A 15,180-nucleotide genomic window follows, 5' to 3' on the forward strand; every position below is an offset into this window, starting at 1 on the left:
AGGGCAAGGGAGTGGAGGAGCCAATTTCCATGAGTCAAGAGCCTTCTACTCTAACACCCTGCCCGCAGCTATTAAAACACACTATAACAGGGTTAAACAAAGAACTAGGTAAGTTCATGGAGGATAGGCCCATCAATGGCTATTAGCCAAGATGGACAGGGATGGTGTCCCTTGCCTCTGTTTGCCAGAAGCTGAGAATGAGCGACAGGGGATGGATCACTTGATGATTCCCTGTTCTGTTCATTCCCTCTGGAGCACCTGGCACTGGCCACTGTCAGAAGACAGGACACTGGACTAGATGGACCAATGGTCTGACCCAGTGTGGCCATTCTTATGTTCTTGTAAATCTATGGGCCAACAGCCCAAGATATTCTCAATTGTCCGGTAAGCATGAGGAGAGGCACAGGCCTCTGAGGTAGCCAGAGCCACAAACCAAAGCAATACAAAGCCATGTGTCAGCCCAAACTTACAGGAAGAGTTTGGGAACCTCAGACAAGCCTGCTTTGAGCTTCACAGCAAACCTTGTCCCCAGGCCCAATGTCTAACCAGACAGACCTCTCCCAAGGTCCCATCTGTTTAACCACGGGCAACAAGGAGGGTTGAGCTTGCCAGGGACTTCTTAAACACACGACTTAGCTGGCACATTTAGCCATATTATGAAAATAGAAGACAGAACGCTTCCTCCTACACCCACCCTGCATTATTTATGGGGACATGTACGAATGATGCCTCTAATTGAAACTCCCAGAAATGGAGCCTTTTCATCCACGTCAATTTCCCTGCAAGGAATAGCAGCGAAAAAGATTTCCACGGCACGTCATCACGCGCCAGGTGCTCAGTCAGGGAGCAACTGTGCCTTCATGCCTCTCAGTTCACTTGTTCCTGCTGCCAGGGTCCCCGCAAGAGACCTAGCAGCACTGCTGGGATGTCGAAGGACACAAAGAATAATTAGAGTTCACCCTCCTAGACACTCTTTGGGCTGGTCTACACTACTGCTTAGGTCAATGCAGCTGTGCCAACGTAGCGCCATGGTGTAGATTTGCCCCAAGGCTGCAGCTAAAAAGGTAGCGTGTTCGAAGTCTGAAACCAACTGTTCACATCCACTGAGGACAGACAGACAATCACATTGTAAGCTCTCTGAAGCACCCAGCACGCTTGGAGGTGCTGTGAAATAATTCATTAAAAAGACAGAGGAAATGCTGCATTGGAACAGACCATCTACTCTGGTATCCGGTCTCTGCATTCCACCCCAGCAGTGGCTGTATCTGAAGTGCGGTGAAGCACGGGGATCAAAAAGGTGCAGAGTACTGTCAAAACCATTTATCAGCATCATCATTATTAAAATGGAAGGGGCCAGGAAGCCCCTGTTGCCACAATTCAAGAATGGGCTACATGCAATATCAGTGGTCTTCCGCTTCCCCACAGAATTACACAGAGAAGGTTGAATATTGGGGGAACCAAACTTTTCGCAAGCAGGTGCCTAACTTTAGGCAGTTACGCCCATATAGGCACCTGATTGTATGGCTTGCCTTTCCCCTCCCCAAGTACCCAGTGACCAGTAACTCCCTTTAATCTGAGAGGGAGAGGATAGCAGTTCAGAAGCTCTGCACATCGGGCCACTTATTTAGGTGCACAAGTATGGATTCAGGTATACGGATCCGGAGGACTAAACCCCAGGTCTGCAGGGCTCTGGGTGACTGAGGCTTCCGCCCTACCATCCAGCAGCCACGGCACAGAAAGTCCACCCAAGGAAGACCCGACTGGCTGCACCCCTCATGACCTCGGATTGGTCCAGGCACACTATTTAAGCACAGCAGAACTTTCAGGAAGCTGTCTGTCCAATTTGGCAGCACCTGGCCTGTTGCTTCACGGACCGTGCTCTTGTTCCCTGCTTCGCACCCCGACTCCGTTCCTTGGCTCATCTCCTGACTATGGCTACGATTTCCAACGAGAGTCCTGATTCCGACCTTCCGCCTGACTTCTGGTTTCTGACTCGGACCCCTGGCTTGACCCCTGCTCCAAACACCAGGCCCGACAACCCACAGGCTCCTAACGTCATGATATCTTTAAGCACTTGCCTGTGACAAATCTTGGCCAAAGGCATTAGTGGAAGAAGCCCATGGGACTATTTTCACTTGAAAAGGGACCACTTACTTGTGCATGAGTTTCTTCACTTCACGGTCTTCTTCTTCTTGGAGCTTCTGGATGAAGCTTTTAAGAACTGGCATTTCAAATTTGATGTACTGAGCAACCTGCGTTGAAAGGAAAAAATAAGAGAACACAGTGGACGGAGCACTACCAAACAAATTCCTGTCATCAGTAGATCTGAAAGTGCTTTCAGGGCATTTAAACCTCATTACTGCCCCCCCAGGGCAGCGTTGCCCCAGTTCAAGGTTGATAAGCTGACGCACAGACGGTGAAATCCCCCCCCGCCTCCTGGGGCGGAGAGAGTTAGCACAAGTCTATCACTTAAGCTCTCAAAGAGCAGAACTTCAGTGTCATATAGCCCTTGTGCACAGGGAGTGACTAGCTTTACAACTGATCACACTTCCAGTGACGTCAGTGGTAGGAGAGTTAAGCTAACTCTTGGTACCTCCAAAAGTCCCACCCGAAGTGAGCAAATCACAGGCACCCCATGTAACTCCTTAGGCTAAACACCGCTTGCCCTCTATTACATCCAGGCATCACATGCCAGTGAGTCTATAGCTTCTTCTGATCAACCACTGATCCCAGGTTTCACCGTACTCCTTTCACAGGATGCTGCCTTGTGATGCGAGTTTCCTTCCATTCTATACAATGTAACTCAATGCGGTAGCCGTTTGCGCATTTGCAAGGAAGGCGGCAACACCAGTGTTGGGAAAATGTTGACATCTGGGAATACCCCGCTAAAGGGTCTTTGCAATTGGACACAAAATATTTCAAGAATAGAATGATCCTATGGTACGATGCGAGAGGAAATCTAGACAAACAAACAATGGCAGTTTCCTTAAACAAGAGGATTAAATATGTTTTATTCAACAATTACTGAAGCTAAAGGCAAAACAGAAATTCCTGTTTTTTCTGAACTACAGGGGCCAGTATCCTGCTTTCAGCTACACCAGTTTCAGAGTAACAGCCGTGTTAGTCTGTATTCGCAAAAAGAAAAGGAGTACTTGTGGCACCTTAGAGACTAACCAATTTATTAGAGCATAAGCTTTCGTGAGCAGAATAGATCCCTGTAACTCTAAATGAAAATATCTTTTATATCCATTCCACTTACAGTGGATTTGTATTAGCAGAAAGTAAATCAGGTAGTGAAGAGACCTTCACCAATAATTTTGGCTTTACAGGCTCATCCCAATTCTGGAGCGAACTCGAACCTCTCTCCAGTACGTGCGCACTGATCCTAATGTCTGTGTGTCTACGGAGGAAGTCAAACCTGCTAAGTTCCATCAATTGATATAAAACACTCTACCCTGAACTCTGCTGACTTTCTCTCCTGTTTGCTGAAATTAAAAGTGACGAGAAACAGGGAATCCAGTTGCAATAGGATTACACTCTATTATCCACCAGATGGCAGAAAATAGCAATTTGCTCTGAGCATTGATTTCTCTCCTTAGAAACAATGGATTATGTCAAGGGACATGATAGAAATGAGAAGTTGTAATGATTATTGATCAAATGCGGAAGAACTAAAATCTGGTCACATGATCTGGCTCTCGACGCTCTAAACTAGGGTAAGAGATAGAAGTCAGTGGCATAGCCAGACAGATCCGGGTGATTTATTCATCCAAAGAGTGCCTGTTTTTACCATCCCGAAAAGGGATAAGAAGTTCCAGTCTCAAAAATTTTCATGAACGAGAAACTAAAAACCAAAACCAATAAGACAGACCTCCAAAAACTCTGTGATCAGGTTAAAAAGTTACATTTCAAAATGTTTAGATTTCAACTTGTATATTTTTATTACTTTTTATGTCAAATTTTTAAACAAAAAAAAAGCTTTTGAATTAAAAAACAGCTTTTTCATGTCAAAAAAAAGTCAAAATGGGACATTTCAGCAATTCCAAAGCTTTTCAGAAAGTTTTCCAAGTGGGAAATTTATCAAAATCAACCCTTTCCCATGAACTGTTTTGAATTCCGATGAACCTGCGCCGTGTGACAAAAAACATGTCCTCAAGCATTCCCAATCAGCCCTACAACCCAATCATTAAGGAGTAGGGCAATGTAGAGATGGGGTGTTGATAAGGGAACTTGATAAGAAAATCTTCTCCATGGACTCTGCCATCATCCACTACAGCGATGAATGTAGATTAAATCGGGTTTGGCTACTATTTGGGAATTTCACCCCTTATCAAAAAGGTCCCAGAGAGATGAAGGCTGATATTTTCAAAATGGATCTTAAAGGGACTTAGGGTAAAATTTTCAGAAGCACCTAACTGGATTTAGTCTCCCGGGACCCACTATGACCTATGGGCCTCTTGATGCCAACTGGCTGCGGACGCTCTGGGTGCATCATTTTACAGGGACCTCCGTGGACACGTATTAGAGCTCATGGGATGTCTCTACCAAGAGTCAGTAGCCCACTGGTCATTACAATCCTGACAAAAATGTACATAAGGAAGATATTTAAGAAGTTATGCATCTATGCTGAAAATGATGCTCTTAAGGTAAGGCAGGTCATGAGGAAATAAGCATCTACCTCTTGCCTAAAAGGAACATGCTATCTCCCTGTCTGGTCCTAGGTATACTTAGGGTTACCACCTTTGAAATGCAAAAAAAAAAAAAAAAAAGGCACTCCCCACACAAAGGCAAACCCACTGCCTCCCCACCCACAAGGCAACCCCACAAACCCATCTCCCCACCCAACAGCCACTTACAGTATCTAGAGAGACATCATATACAGATAAGATTGAGAACATCTCATGTCTCCTCACTCCTGTGTAACTCAAACCCTCTCTCATGCCCGTGCATGACACGCTTGCGTGTTGATGGGCAGACAGCTGCTGTATTTTCAACAGTTTTGATCGATTACCGCTTAAACCGCGGAATTGTGAACCCTGCAGCATCTTTAGCTGGACACAGAAACTTTTAACAGTAGCTATCCCAGTGTATTGTGATAATAATGCAAGTCTTTAGATCCATGTTAAAAAAAAAGCCCTGGCTGATTAAATTATTTTTCTGGCAATTGGCATATCCATTAAAAAACAACAACAACAACAAAACAGCCATGCCAGTCAAATACCTGCCAGTGGTAACCCTTCTTGTACCGCATATTGTCCACTTCACAACAGAAGATCACAGCCATCCCTGGCTGCATAGCAGTGCCAGGCAATGCTTTAGACATGAGAGTATCTTGTTAATTAAGTCCAGACTCTAGAATGCATGTTACAATTTTATTTATAGGCAATCATTTGTTTCCCACACTTCTACTTGCTATCACTTGAATTCGTATGCTTTGTTACACTGACTTGTACCTGTTTTCACTACCAACATATCTGAGTGCGTGAGTAAAGCAGAGTGGTGCTCTGAGGTGAAACTGATAAGATGGGGGTTACTGCTTCTTTGGAAGCAGCAACTCTGGGAATACTGCGAGTGTCCAGCGGACCAGGGGCTGGATGCTCCAGGGAGATGCTTTCAGGGCCGGGGTGGGGGGTGGAGTGTGCCCATCGCTATCCTGTAGAGAGAGCACACAGCAAGGCCTGTGGAGGCTGAGAGAGGACTCCTTGTGTTGCTGAGGCTGGTGGAGTTGGGTAGCAGACACAGACAAGGCTCCCCTCAAGCTAAGGGCAGGTGATAGTGAGGTGCCTTACAGCCCTGGGTAACCTGGGAAATGTCACACCCACTGAAAACGTCCCAAAATTAAAGTTTTGCCCTACAACACCCAACTACCATCATATTTGGGTCCCTTAAGCTCATCCCACAATTGAAATAGACAATAAGGTTGAACTGCAGTTACCCTTAAAGAAACCCTAGATATTCCCATAAAGAAAGATCCTCTCTTGAATTTTTAAAGCCATCCTGTAAACTATCTCCCTGCTAATAGGCTATTAGCATAGTTTAGTTTTAAAATTCTATAGGTCTTCTCCGTAGGCTTATTAACAATGCTTTCAATGTTTGTTGAGGCAAGCAGGAAGTGATCTTTTCTCCTAATGCTGCAGAGCATTATTTCCCTGTCCTGCCGCATCAGAGGCAAAATGCAAAACAGGGCCAGAACACTTGCGATCTCACAGCGCTTTTCGCAAGAGCATTTTATGTAGCATCTTGGCCAGATTCCACTCGGTCATAACTTTCTGCTCTCTTAACCTTCCTTCCCCCCCCCACTCTCAGTTACAGATTATGGGGTCCCCTATTTCCTCCTGTGAACACTAAGAGTAACACCATGTTCCAATCCAGAGGCAGCAACATGAAAATTGCAGACACGCATGCTAGAAGGCGAGAGATGGGGAACTTCACGCACAGCTGAACACCAGATCTGCATTTTCCACTGAGCAAGTTGTGCATTTTTAGCATTTGCAGTGCCTCTCTCTGTCAAAGGGAGGATTTCCACTCTGCTCCTAACACAGCATATGCATTCAATGACAATATATATGAACATTCCCACACCCACTTATTGAAATAGCATATCTCCGAAGCAGGACTGTACTTGAGAACATAAGCCTTCTCACCCAAACTAGCTGTTTTATGTCTTTTCCCTGCAAGGCTGCCTGTCCCTCCCTCTTCTTTCAGACACCCCGTTTTTTATATTCCTGGGCTGGCTATTATGAGACCCATTTAACCTGCCTCCAGGGTGAGTCAGCAGAAGAGTTCTGCACCTTCACACAGGCTCCTAAAGCTTAACAGCATTTGGCGCTCCACTCAAAGACACTCACATCATAGGTGACTTCTTCAACTTGGTCCTTCTCCATCAGGAAGACCTTGGAGACCTGTTCACACGGCCCCTGCAGAATGCGGGCAATCAGTGGGTAATCTGTAGCCTTCAATTTCTGTTTTTCTGCAAGGGCCCCCCCCAATATATAGGACAGCAATTAGAAAACAGACCATGCAGACAAAGCAGAAGATACTATTTTTAATCTTGGCAGTATCTCGTAACCTTTCCGGATGACTGTACCCCTTTCCGGAGTCTGATTGGTCCTGCGTACCCCCAAGTTTCACCTCACTTAAAAACCACTGGCTTACAAAAATAAGACAAATACACAACAAAGTGCCACAGTACACTTTAACGGAAAAATGTCTGACTTTCCCATTGTTACCAAACAATTATAAAATAAGTCAATTGGAATACAAATATTGTACTTACGTTGCAGTGTAGAGTCTATAACGCAGCATAAACAGATCATTGTCTGTATGAAATTTTTGTTTGTACTGACTTTGCTAGTCCTTTTTACGTAGCCTGTTCTAAAACTAGGCAAATATCTCGAGGAGGTGATGTACCCCCCCGAAGACCTCTGCGTACCTGCAGGGGTATGTGTACCCCTGGCTGAGAATCACTGCCTTAAAGATACACAGCAGAGGTCACCAGTTAAGCCAAGTTACTCTAAACCATTACAACTGGAGGATTTCTTCCAGACTTACCTCCGCTGGTGTGGACAATATACAATGCAAATTCATCAGCCGAGTTCTCAATCTGAACACAGGAAAAAAGGAAGATGTCAAAGTATCAAAAGGCAGCTAGATTACTTTTTGAAAAAAGAAACACTTTGCATTTTCATAACACCTTGCATCCAAGGACTTGCAAGTACTTGAGAAGAGACAATTCTCCACAATATGCTTTTGGCTTCAGGCAAGAATTCTAGCCATTTAGTAGATGGGTTAATAAACAGGGTAGAGCTGGGAACAGAGCCCAGCATTCCTTCAGCTCAGGGGTGGGCAAAATACATCCCGCGGGCCGGATCTGGCCCTTCTGACATTTCTGTCCAGCCCGCCAGGCTCTTTGGCTGCCCTCTCGCGATCTCCGGACCGCTAAAAGTCCCACAGCACAACGGGGCACTCAGGCAGGCTGCCTGCCTGCCGTGCCCCACAACCGGCCGGCTGCTGCTGGCACGTCTCCCTGCACCCCTGGCCAATGGGAGCTGCAGGGGTGGTGCTTGCAGGCAGAGGCAGCACATGGAGACCCACTGCCCCTCTACCCACAAGGGGCAAGCAGAAACGTGCCAGCAGCAGCCGGCTGCAGCCACTTCCGGGAGCCTGCACATCGCACCCCCTCCCACCCCAGGTCAGAACCCCCTTCTGCACCCAAACTCCCTCCCAGACCCTGCATCCCCTCCATTAATATAGTAGAAACGTGCGGCCTGTGACCACTTAGCAAAATTCGTGGAGTGGCCCCCTTGTGAAAATGATTGTCCATCCCTGCTTTTGCTTTATTATGGTAACATCTAGTGAACAGGGCCCCATCGTGCTAGGCACTGTACAGGCATATAATAAACGTCTCTGCCCCAGAAAGCTTACAGTCTAAGTAGACAAAGGGTGCAAGGGGAAATAGAGACACAGACAGGGGAAGCGACTTGACTCAAGTCACTCAACAGGTCAGCAGCGGCTCCGAAAATAGAGTTCTGGTTTCCTGACTCCCCCTCCAGTGCTCTGTTCACTAGGCTGTCCTGCTCCGGACAAAACCCCTCCCAAAAGCGGGAAGCAGAATCCACCTCCCTGCTTTAGGCACAAGAAACCCTGCTTTCTCCAAGCAATGGTTCACTTCTGACTTTGCTTGGCTCGAATTCTCTGATACAAAGACCTTGTTGAACTAAAAAAGCAACTTAAATGATAGGAGTTCAATGAGACGGTTTAACGGAGAGAGTAAATTGGGATAAAACTTGCCTTAAATTTATTGAGCAGCAGTTTGAGAGCTTGAGAAGTGGTCATTGTGCTGTTTATCCTGACATTAGTGACTGAGCCATAGGCTGGTGTGAACACAGATGTCTAGGGATGGAAAAGACACGTAAAGGATTTCAATTACGATAGGCACAACATGCATCAGTAATTTTCCTCACAAACACGTCCCCTCCCTGACCCGGGCAAAGTTCACTCCAATGCTCTCCTCAGCCCAAGGTCTAGGCCCTTTTCAGGTCCCATTTAAACCCTATTTTGAGGAATTCGCGGGAGTCCAGGCTTACTGTACATGGATGGATTTTGGGGACCCAGCCAAGATCCCAAAAAGCAGGAACACACTACAAAGATACGCTTCAGCCACATAATCAGTGCTGACATTTGAGTAGTGACACTTTCTTTTTCATCTGCTATTCAAGTTATTTTCTGGCACTTCGAAAGCAACTACATGCTCTGTCTGGGCTCAGGGTCCTTACTTTGTGATTGTAGAAATGCCCGTTGATGGAAAACCGATGGCGTTTGATCCGCCGCTGTTCACTTGGGGTGCGGAAATTCCCCCTGCGACGGACTCCCACGTCGCTCCGGGTCCGCATCAGCTGTGGAGTTTCCTCTTGCTGGGGTTTTAAGTCTCCGACATCTGAAATGAAGAGTAAGAATGGCTTTCAAACAAGAGACTCACATGTGTAAAAGGAGATACCATTGGAGAAACGTGTGTCATTACTACTTAGATGGTCAGCTCTTTGGGGGAGGGACCATCTCCTTGTTCTGTGTTTGTACAGCACCCAGCACAATGGGGTCCTGGTCCATGACTGGGGCTACTAGGCACTGCCACGGTACAAAGACCTCAAGAGGTCATCTTGTCCGACTTACACTGCGGCAGGACCAAGTAAACCTAGATCATCCCGGACAAGTGTTTATCCAACTTGTTCTTAACAGCTTTTTTGTTGCTCTCGTCTGGACTCTCTCTAGTTTGTCCACATCTTTCCCAAAACGTGGCACCCAAAACCAGACACAGTCCTCCAGCTGAGGCCTCACCAGTGCCGAGCAGAGTGAGATCATTACATCCCCTGTCTTAGATATGAAACTCCCATGAATATACTCCAGAATGATATTAGCCTTTTTTACAACTGCATCACATTGTTGGCTTATATTCAATTTGTGATCCGCTATAATAGCCCTGTCTCTATCGTTATTCGATATTAACACTAATTGTACAAAATGACAGTTCCAGAAAACAAATGCTTTTAATAAGGTTTAAAGCACGGGTGGGGAACCTCTGGCCCGCGGGCTGGATCTGGCCCCCTGCTTCATTTAATCTGGCCCACACCAAGTCTCCGTGCCATGGGCCGGAAGCCCTGAACCTCTGCCCCCCCTGCTCCACACCCCACAGGTCTGGAGCCGACAGGTTATAAAAAGTCCAGTCAGCTCCACGCAGCAACCAGCATGTCCCTGTGGCCCCTAGGCGCAGGGGTGATCAGGGAAGCCCCGCGTGCTGCCCCTGCCCCCCGTCCCCAGTGCTGGCTCCGCAGCTCCCATTGGCCGGGACCTGCGGCCAAAGGGAGCTGCAGGGACGGGGCCTGCGGGCGTGGGTAGTGAGCACTGCGCAGAGCCCTCTGCCCAGCGGCAGACATGGCAGCCACTTCTGGGAGCAGCGCGGAGCCAGGGCAGGCAGGGAGCCTGCCTTAGCCCCACTGTACCGCTGCTGGGGAGCTGCCTAAGTTAAGCACTGCCCGGCCAGAGCCCACACCCCAAGCCCCCTGCCCCCAGGTCGGAACCCCCTCCCGCACCCTAACTCCCTCACAGACCACACCCCAACCTCCTGCCCCCTCCCGCACCTTAACTCCCTCCCAGACCCCGCACCTCCTCCCACACCCCGACCCCGCTCCCACACTCCAAACCCCTTGACCCTGACCCAGAACCCCTCCTGCACCCCAAACCTTTCACCCCCAGCCCCACTCCAGACCCCATGCCAGAGCTCTCACCCCCTCCTGCAACCCAATCCCCTGCCTGGAGCCCACTCCAGCACCCTGAACCCCCCATTTCTGGCCCCACCCCGGAGCCTAGGGGAAGCCCCGAGACTCTGCAGCCCCCACCTTCTTCGCAGGGCTGTGCGTGGCCCACGACTGGTTTTTCTCTGTGGGTCAGTGGCCCCGGATAGAAAAAAAAGATTCCCAACCCCTGGTTTAAAGTGATGCAAAATTCTGCATTTTTTAGCTTGAAACCAGTTAGAACTTGTGCAATATAATCTTAGCTGCCGGTTTATATATTAACCCACGTAGTCTCTCTCATCTATTGATGGAGGCTATTAATTCACATTTTTGCAGTGTAAATCCATGCCACTGCTTGGTTAAAGCCTCTTCTTTTATGAAGTTAAGCATCTTACTCATCTGGTCATTGAGCAATTTTTTAAGATGAGAACAGGAGAAGCAAGCCAATACTTAACATCTCTGAATGAAAACTGGCCCATATCCAGATTATAATGAAATAGCAGTTCATCCATTTTTAATGAACCACTGGAGCTAGGACTTAAGATTTTTTCTTTTTAAATTCAAAGCACGTCCATGCCAAGAGAATCTCTTGCAAGTTCCATTTCCCACAGACAGGCAATCGTGACCCAACATTCATGAGGAGCCCCAGATGTACATTATGTAGCAGGTTTACGGGCATATATGACAGCCACAGTAAAGGGTTTTGCAACGACATGCTATGAACAGAAGACACCTTCAGTGCCATGCTATTAATAGAAGACACCCTCAGCAAGTTTGCAGATGACACTAAGCTGGGGTGGGTGGGAGGGAGAGGAGAGAGGTAGATTCGCTGGAGGGTAGGGATAGGGTCCAGAGTGACCTGACAAATTGGAGGACTGGGTCAAAAGAAATCTGATGAGGTTCAACAAGGACACGTGCAGAGTCCTGCACTTAGGACGGAAGAATCCCATGCACCGCTACGGGCTGGGGACCGACTGGCAAAGCAGCAGCACTGAAGAAAAGGACCTGGGGATTACAGAAGCTTGGTACGAGTCAACAGGGTATCCTTGTTGTAAAGAAGGCTAACGACATATTGGGCTGCATTAGTAGAAGCATTGCCAGCAGATCGAGGGAAGTGATTATTCCCCTGTATTCGGCCCTGGTGAGGCCACACCTGGAGTACTGCATCCAGTTTTGGTCCCCGCACTACAGAAGGGATGTGGACAAATTGGAGAGAGTCCAGCAGAGGGCAACGAAAATGATCAGGGGGCTAGGGCACATGATTTACAAGGAGAGACTGAGGGAACCGGGGTTATTTAGTCTTCAGAAGAGAAGAGTGAGGGGGGGATGTGACAGCAGCCTTCAACTACCGGAAGGGGGGGAGGTTCCAAAGAGGATGGAGCTCGGCTGGAGCAATGGTCTCCAGTTGCAGCGCGGGAGGTCTAGGTTGGATATTAGGAAACACTATTTCACTAGGAGGGTGGTGGAGCACTGGAATGCGTTACCTAGGGAGATGGTGGAATCTCCTTCCTTCGAGGTTTTTAAGGCCCGGCTTGACAAAGCCCTGGCTGGGATGATGTAGCTGGTGTTGGTCCTGCCTTGAGCAGGAGGTTGGACTAGATGATGACCTCCTCGAGGTCTCTTCCAACCCTCATCTTCTATGATTCTAAGGTACTTCAGACAAGTAATAAAGACCAACACGGAGATGGGCGATTGCTACATTCCAAGTGCCTCGCACATACCATGCAATCAGTCCTCAACGCAGCTGCCAGGGAGGGACACATCAGGCACTTTGACCACGTAGGGAAGCGAAGGGAGACAGGGTGAGAGCCCGACTTTCAGAGATTCCGAGCACCTACAACCTGAGGTGCTAATGGGACGAACAGGTGCTCAGCGCCTCAGAAAAGCAACTTGGCCACGGAGCGAGTGGGTAGCTGAGTGAGGATCATGTGGCTCCCAACGCCCAAATGCCAGATGCCACTGCTGTAGCGGCAGAAAAGCATCCAGGAGTCTTAAGGGGCAGGGTGGGAAAACAAAATGAAACACAGAAAAGGCACGTCCGCAAGCAGCAGCGATATAAACCACATCGGCTTGCAACTGCCCTTTCAGGCCCAACCCAGATTATAATTCCATCTCTCTACCCCACCAGCCAGTCCCTGGGAAGGAACATATGGAACGAAGCTACATTAACAAGGGAGCAGTTGCAGAAAGGATGCGGACTTCCTGTTTTTACAGACCCACACGCAGCTTCCTCTCATATTGTCAGACTACCCCGGTAAAGGAGGAATTAGAATGAGTCCCAAGACAGGCACACTCATTAAACACGTGGAGAACTCCTTACCCGCGATGACCAAACTGTGCCTTAGTCTTTTCGAGAATTAACATTTCGACAGCACTTTCCCTCCCAATCGATCCCACAGCACATTGCCATGGCTATACACGAACGGCTTCATCTACTGCTGAAAAGCAGCCATCTCAGAGAGCAACGTGGTGGGTCTTTCACTGTGTCCTGGGACACTGCACTGCAGCCCAGGAAGGGCAGCTGATCAGCCAGCCAGAACTGCAGGGAGATCCAGACAGGCGAACTGTAATTACAGATTGCCTTGTCCTCAGGACTTCGCCCTCCACAGGCTTGGAAGACGGGCCATGGGGCTCTTCACTAACCCCAAATGATCTGGTTTTCTGTTTCTCTGTCTCAAGAGGGCAACTTTGGCAGCACCTCACCTGTTCACGCCATTCTGGGGCATCAATTCAACACCAAGACGCTAAACGGAGTTTGGTCCCAGGAATAGGAACCAGAGAAAGGAGACCTAGATTCTATTCCCGACTCTGCCACTGAGACACCGTGGCCAGTCAGATCCTCTCCCTGTGCCTCTATTCAGAGCAGGGACTAGTTCCCCATCCCCACTGGAATATAAATAATAACTTAGTGAAGAACAACCCCATTCCCCACAGCATTTGGGCAGTCTCCCATCCAAGCAGCGACCCAACCTAACCCTGCTTAGCATGGAAGACCAGGCAGGATCAGAGCCCAAGGCAACAGGATGGCACACCACCAGCATGGTAAGGGTTACTATGCTAAAGCATGCCCGGAGCAGAGCCAGCCCTCCCTTTGCTGAGCGGAGACAGCCCTCCCTCTCACAGGAAAGGCCCTTCAGACTCAACTCTGTGTGCACGCACAGATGGGGGTGGGGGTGGGGGAGAGAGAAACCTTCTTAGAAATGTTTACTTCTCCATGGTAACGCTACTAAACAATGGCTCCTATTCTTCCTCTTGAAAGCCGGGAGCAACCCATGCACCAGGGGAGCACGGGGGCTGCTAAAGGAAAAGGAAGCATGGAGACAAGTGGAGATTGTCACTCAACAACCCTTGCTTTCCTTTGGGGTTTCACTCTGGGCTTTCGGAGTAGCTTCTAGGACACCTGCATAGCTTCTGGGCAAACGGCAAAGGCCACGCTGGTCCCACACTAACGTGCTCCCCAAGATTTCTACAGTGGATATTTTGGGTTAGGCTTAAAGAACTCAACAGGTTAATATAGCAACAACCCCCTTCCTGGGGAATCTGAACGCGATAGGGCCAGAGAGCAAGATATAGGAACAGGCAAATTGTTCAGAACTGAACACAGGAGCTAAGAACTTGCCTACACGGGAAAGCTACACCGGTGTAAGATAAGGCGTGAATTTAAAGCACCACAGTTACACCAATGTAACCCCATGTGCATGCTCGTATTCTGATGTAAGAGGTTTTATTCAATTTGTCCCTTTGGAAGCAGTTTAATCTAAACTGAAAAAAAACAAAAAAACATTCGATCCAGAACAAGACGTGTCCACGCAGGGGCGTTATATTGGTGCAGTTTTGTGGTTTAAACTAGAAAATTTTCAGTGTGGATGAAACCTAGCTCCTGTCAGCTCTCAATGGTACTTGAACAACTTGGGAGCATCGATGCTTTTAAAAAAAAAACTTCGCCCAAGACAAGAGAGGGCGTGGGGCAATGGGGGTGCCTGTGTGGGAAGAAAAGCGGAAATCAGACCCAACGGCTTCAGGGGAAGTCATTCTCCAGCTGATTTGCGGTCCGATCAATGGCTGTATTATTGTATTTTTGTGTTGCATCCAGGTCTCGGTCCTGGGGGAACCTCTGAGTGCTTTCATAATACAAACTGGTCAAATTTTTGTCTGAACAAAACCTCTGCCCAACCACACATCCCCTACACCAAAATAATGGCTCTTTCTTCAGAAGAGGAAACAAAGAATCATGAGAACTGTCGATATTATACAAAAGAAGTTAAGTGCTTGTCTACAGGGAGGTGCAAGGCAGATGACAGGGGCATGAACTGTAGAACATGCCAACGTGTGGTGCTTTAACTGCCCCGTGCAGACTCCGCTGGCACGAACTGAAAAGTACCTAGTTCTCATT

The 15,180-nt window shown here is 48.1% G+C and overlaps 1 protein-coding gene across 7 annotated transcripts in view; it reads right to left on the minus strand.

Moving 5' to 3' along the window:
* The window catches only part of RASSF2 (Ras association domain family member 2), a 55,598-nt gene that overhangs the window by 13,681 nt on the left and 26,737 nt on the right, over nucleotides 1-15,180 (minus strand). For 4 of the 7 annotated variants that reach the window (XR_012156252.1, XR_012156251.1, XM_073324772.1 and 1 more), the window contains exons 6-10: nucleotides 9,276-9,436; nucleotides 8,791-8,892; nucleotides 7,552-7,603; nucleotides 6,849-6,970; nucleotides 2,155-2,252 (exon numbers count right to left, since the gene is read on the minus strand). Coding sequence is in view for 4 of the 7 variants with exons in the window: in XM_073324772.1 (XP_073180873.1) it covers nucleotides 2,155-2,252; nucleotides 6,849-6,970; nucleotides 7,552-7,603; nucleotides 8,791-8,892; nucleotides 9,276-9,436 (535 nt within the window). In the remaining 3 variants the exon portion in view is untranslated. The remainder of the gene's footprint in view (nucleotides 1-2,154; nucleotides 2,253-6,848; nucleotides 6,971-7,551; nucleotides 7,604-8,790; nucleotides 8,893-9,275; nucleotides 9,437-15,180) is intronic. The other 3 variants (XR_012156253.1, XM_073324774.1, XM_073324775.1) reach the window with 1 other exon arrangement.

The sequence above is a fragment of the Lepidochelys kempii genome, chromosome 26, assembly GCF_965140265.1.
Source record: "Lepidochelys kempii isolate rLepKem1 chromosome 26, rLepKem1.hap2, whole genome shotgun sequence".
NCBI classification, from domain to species: Eukaryota; Metazoa; Chordata; order Testudines; family Cheloniidae; genus Lepidochelys; species Lepidochelys kempii.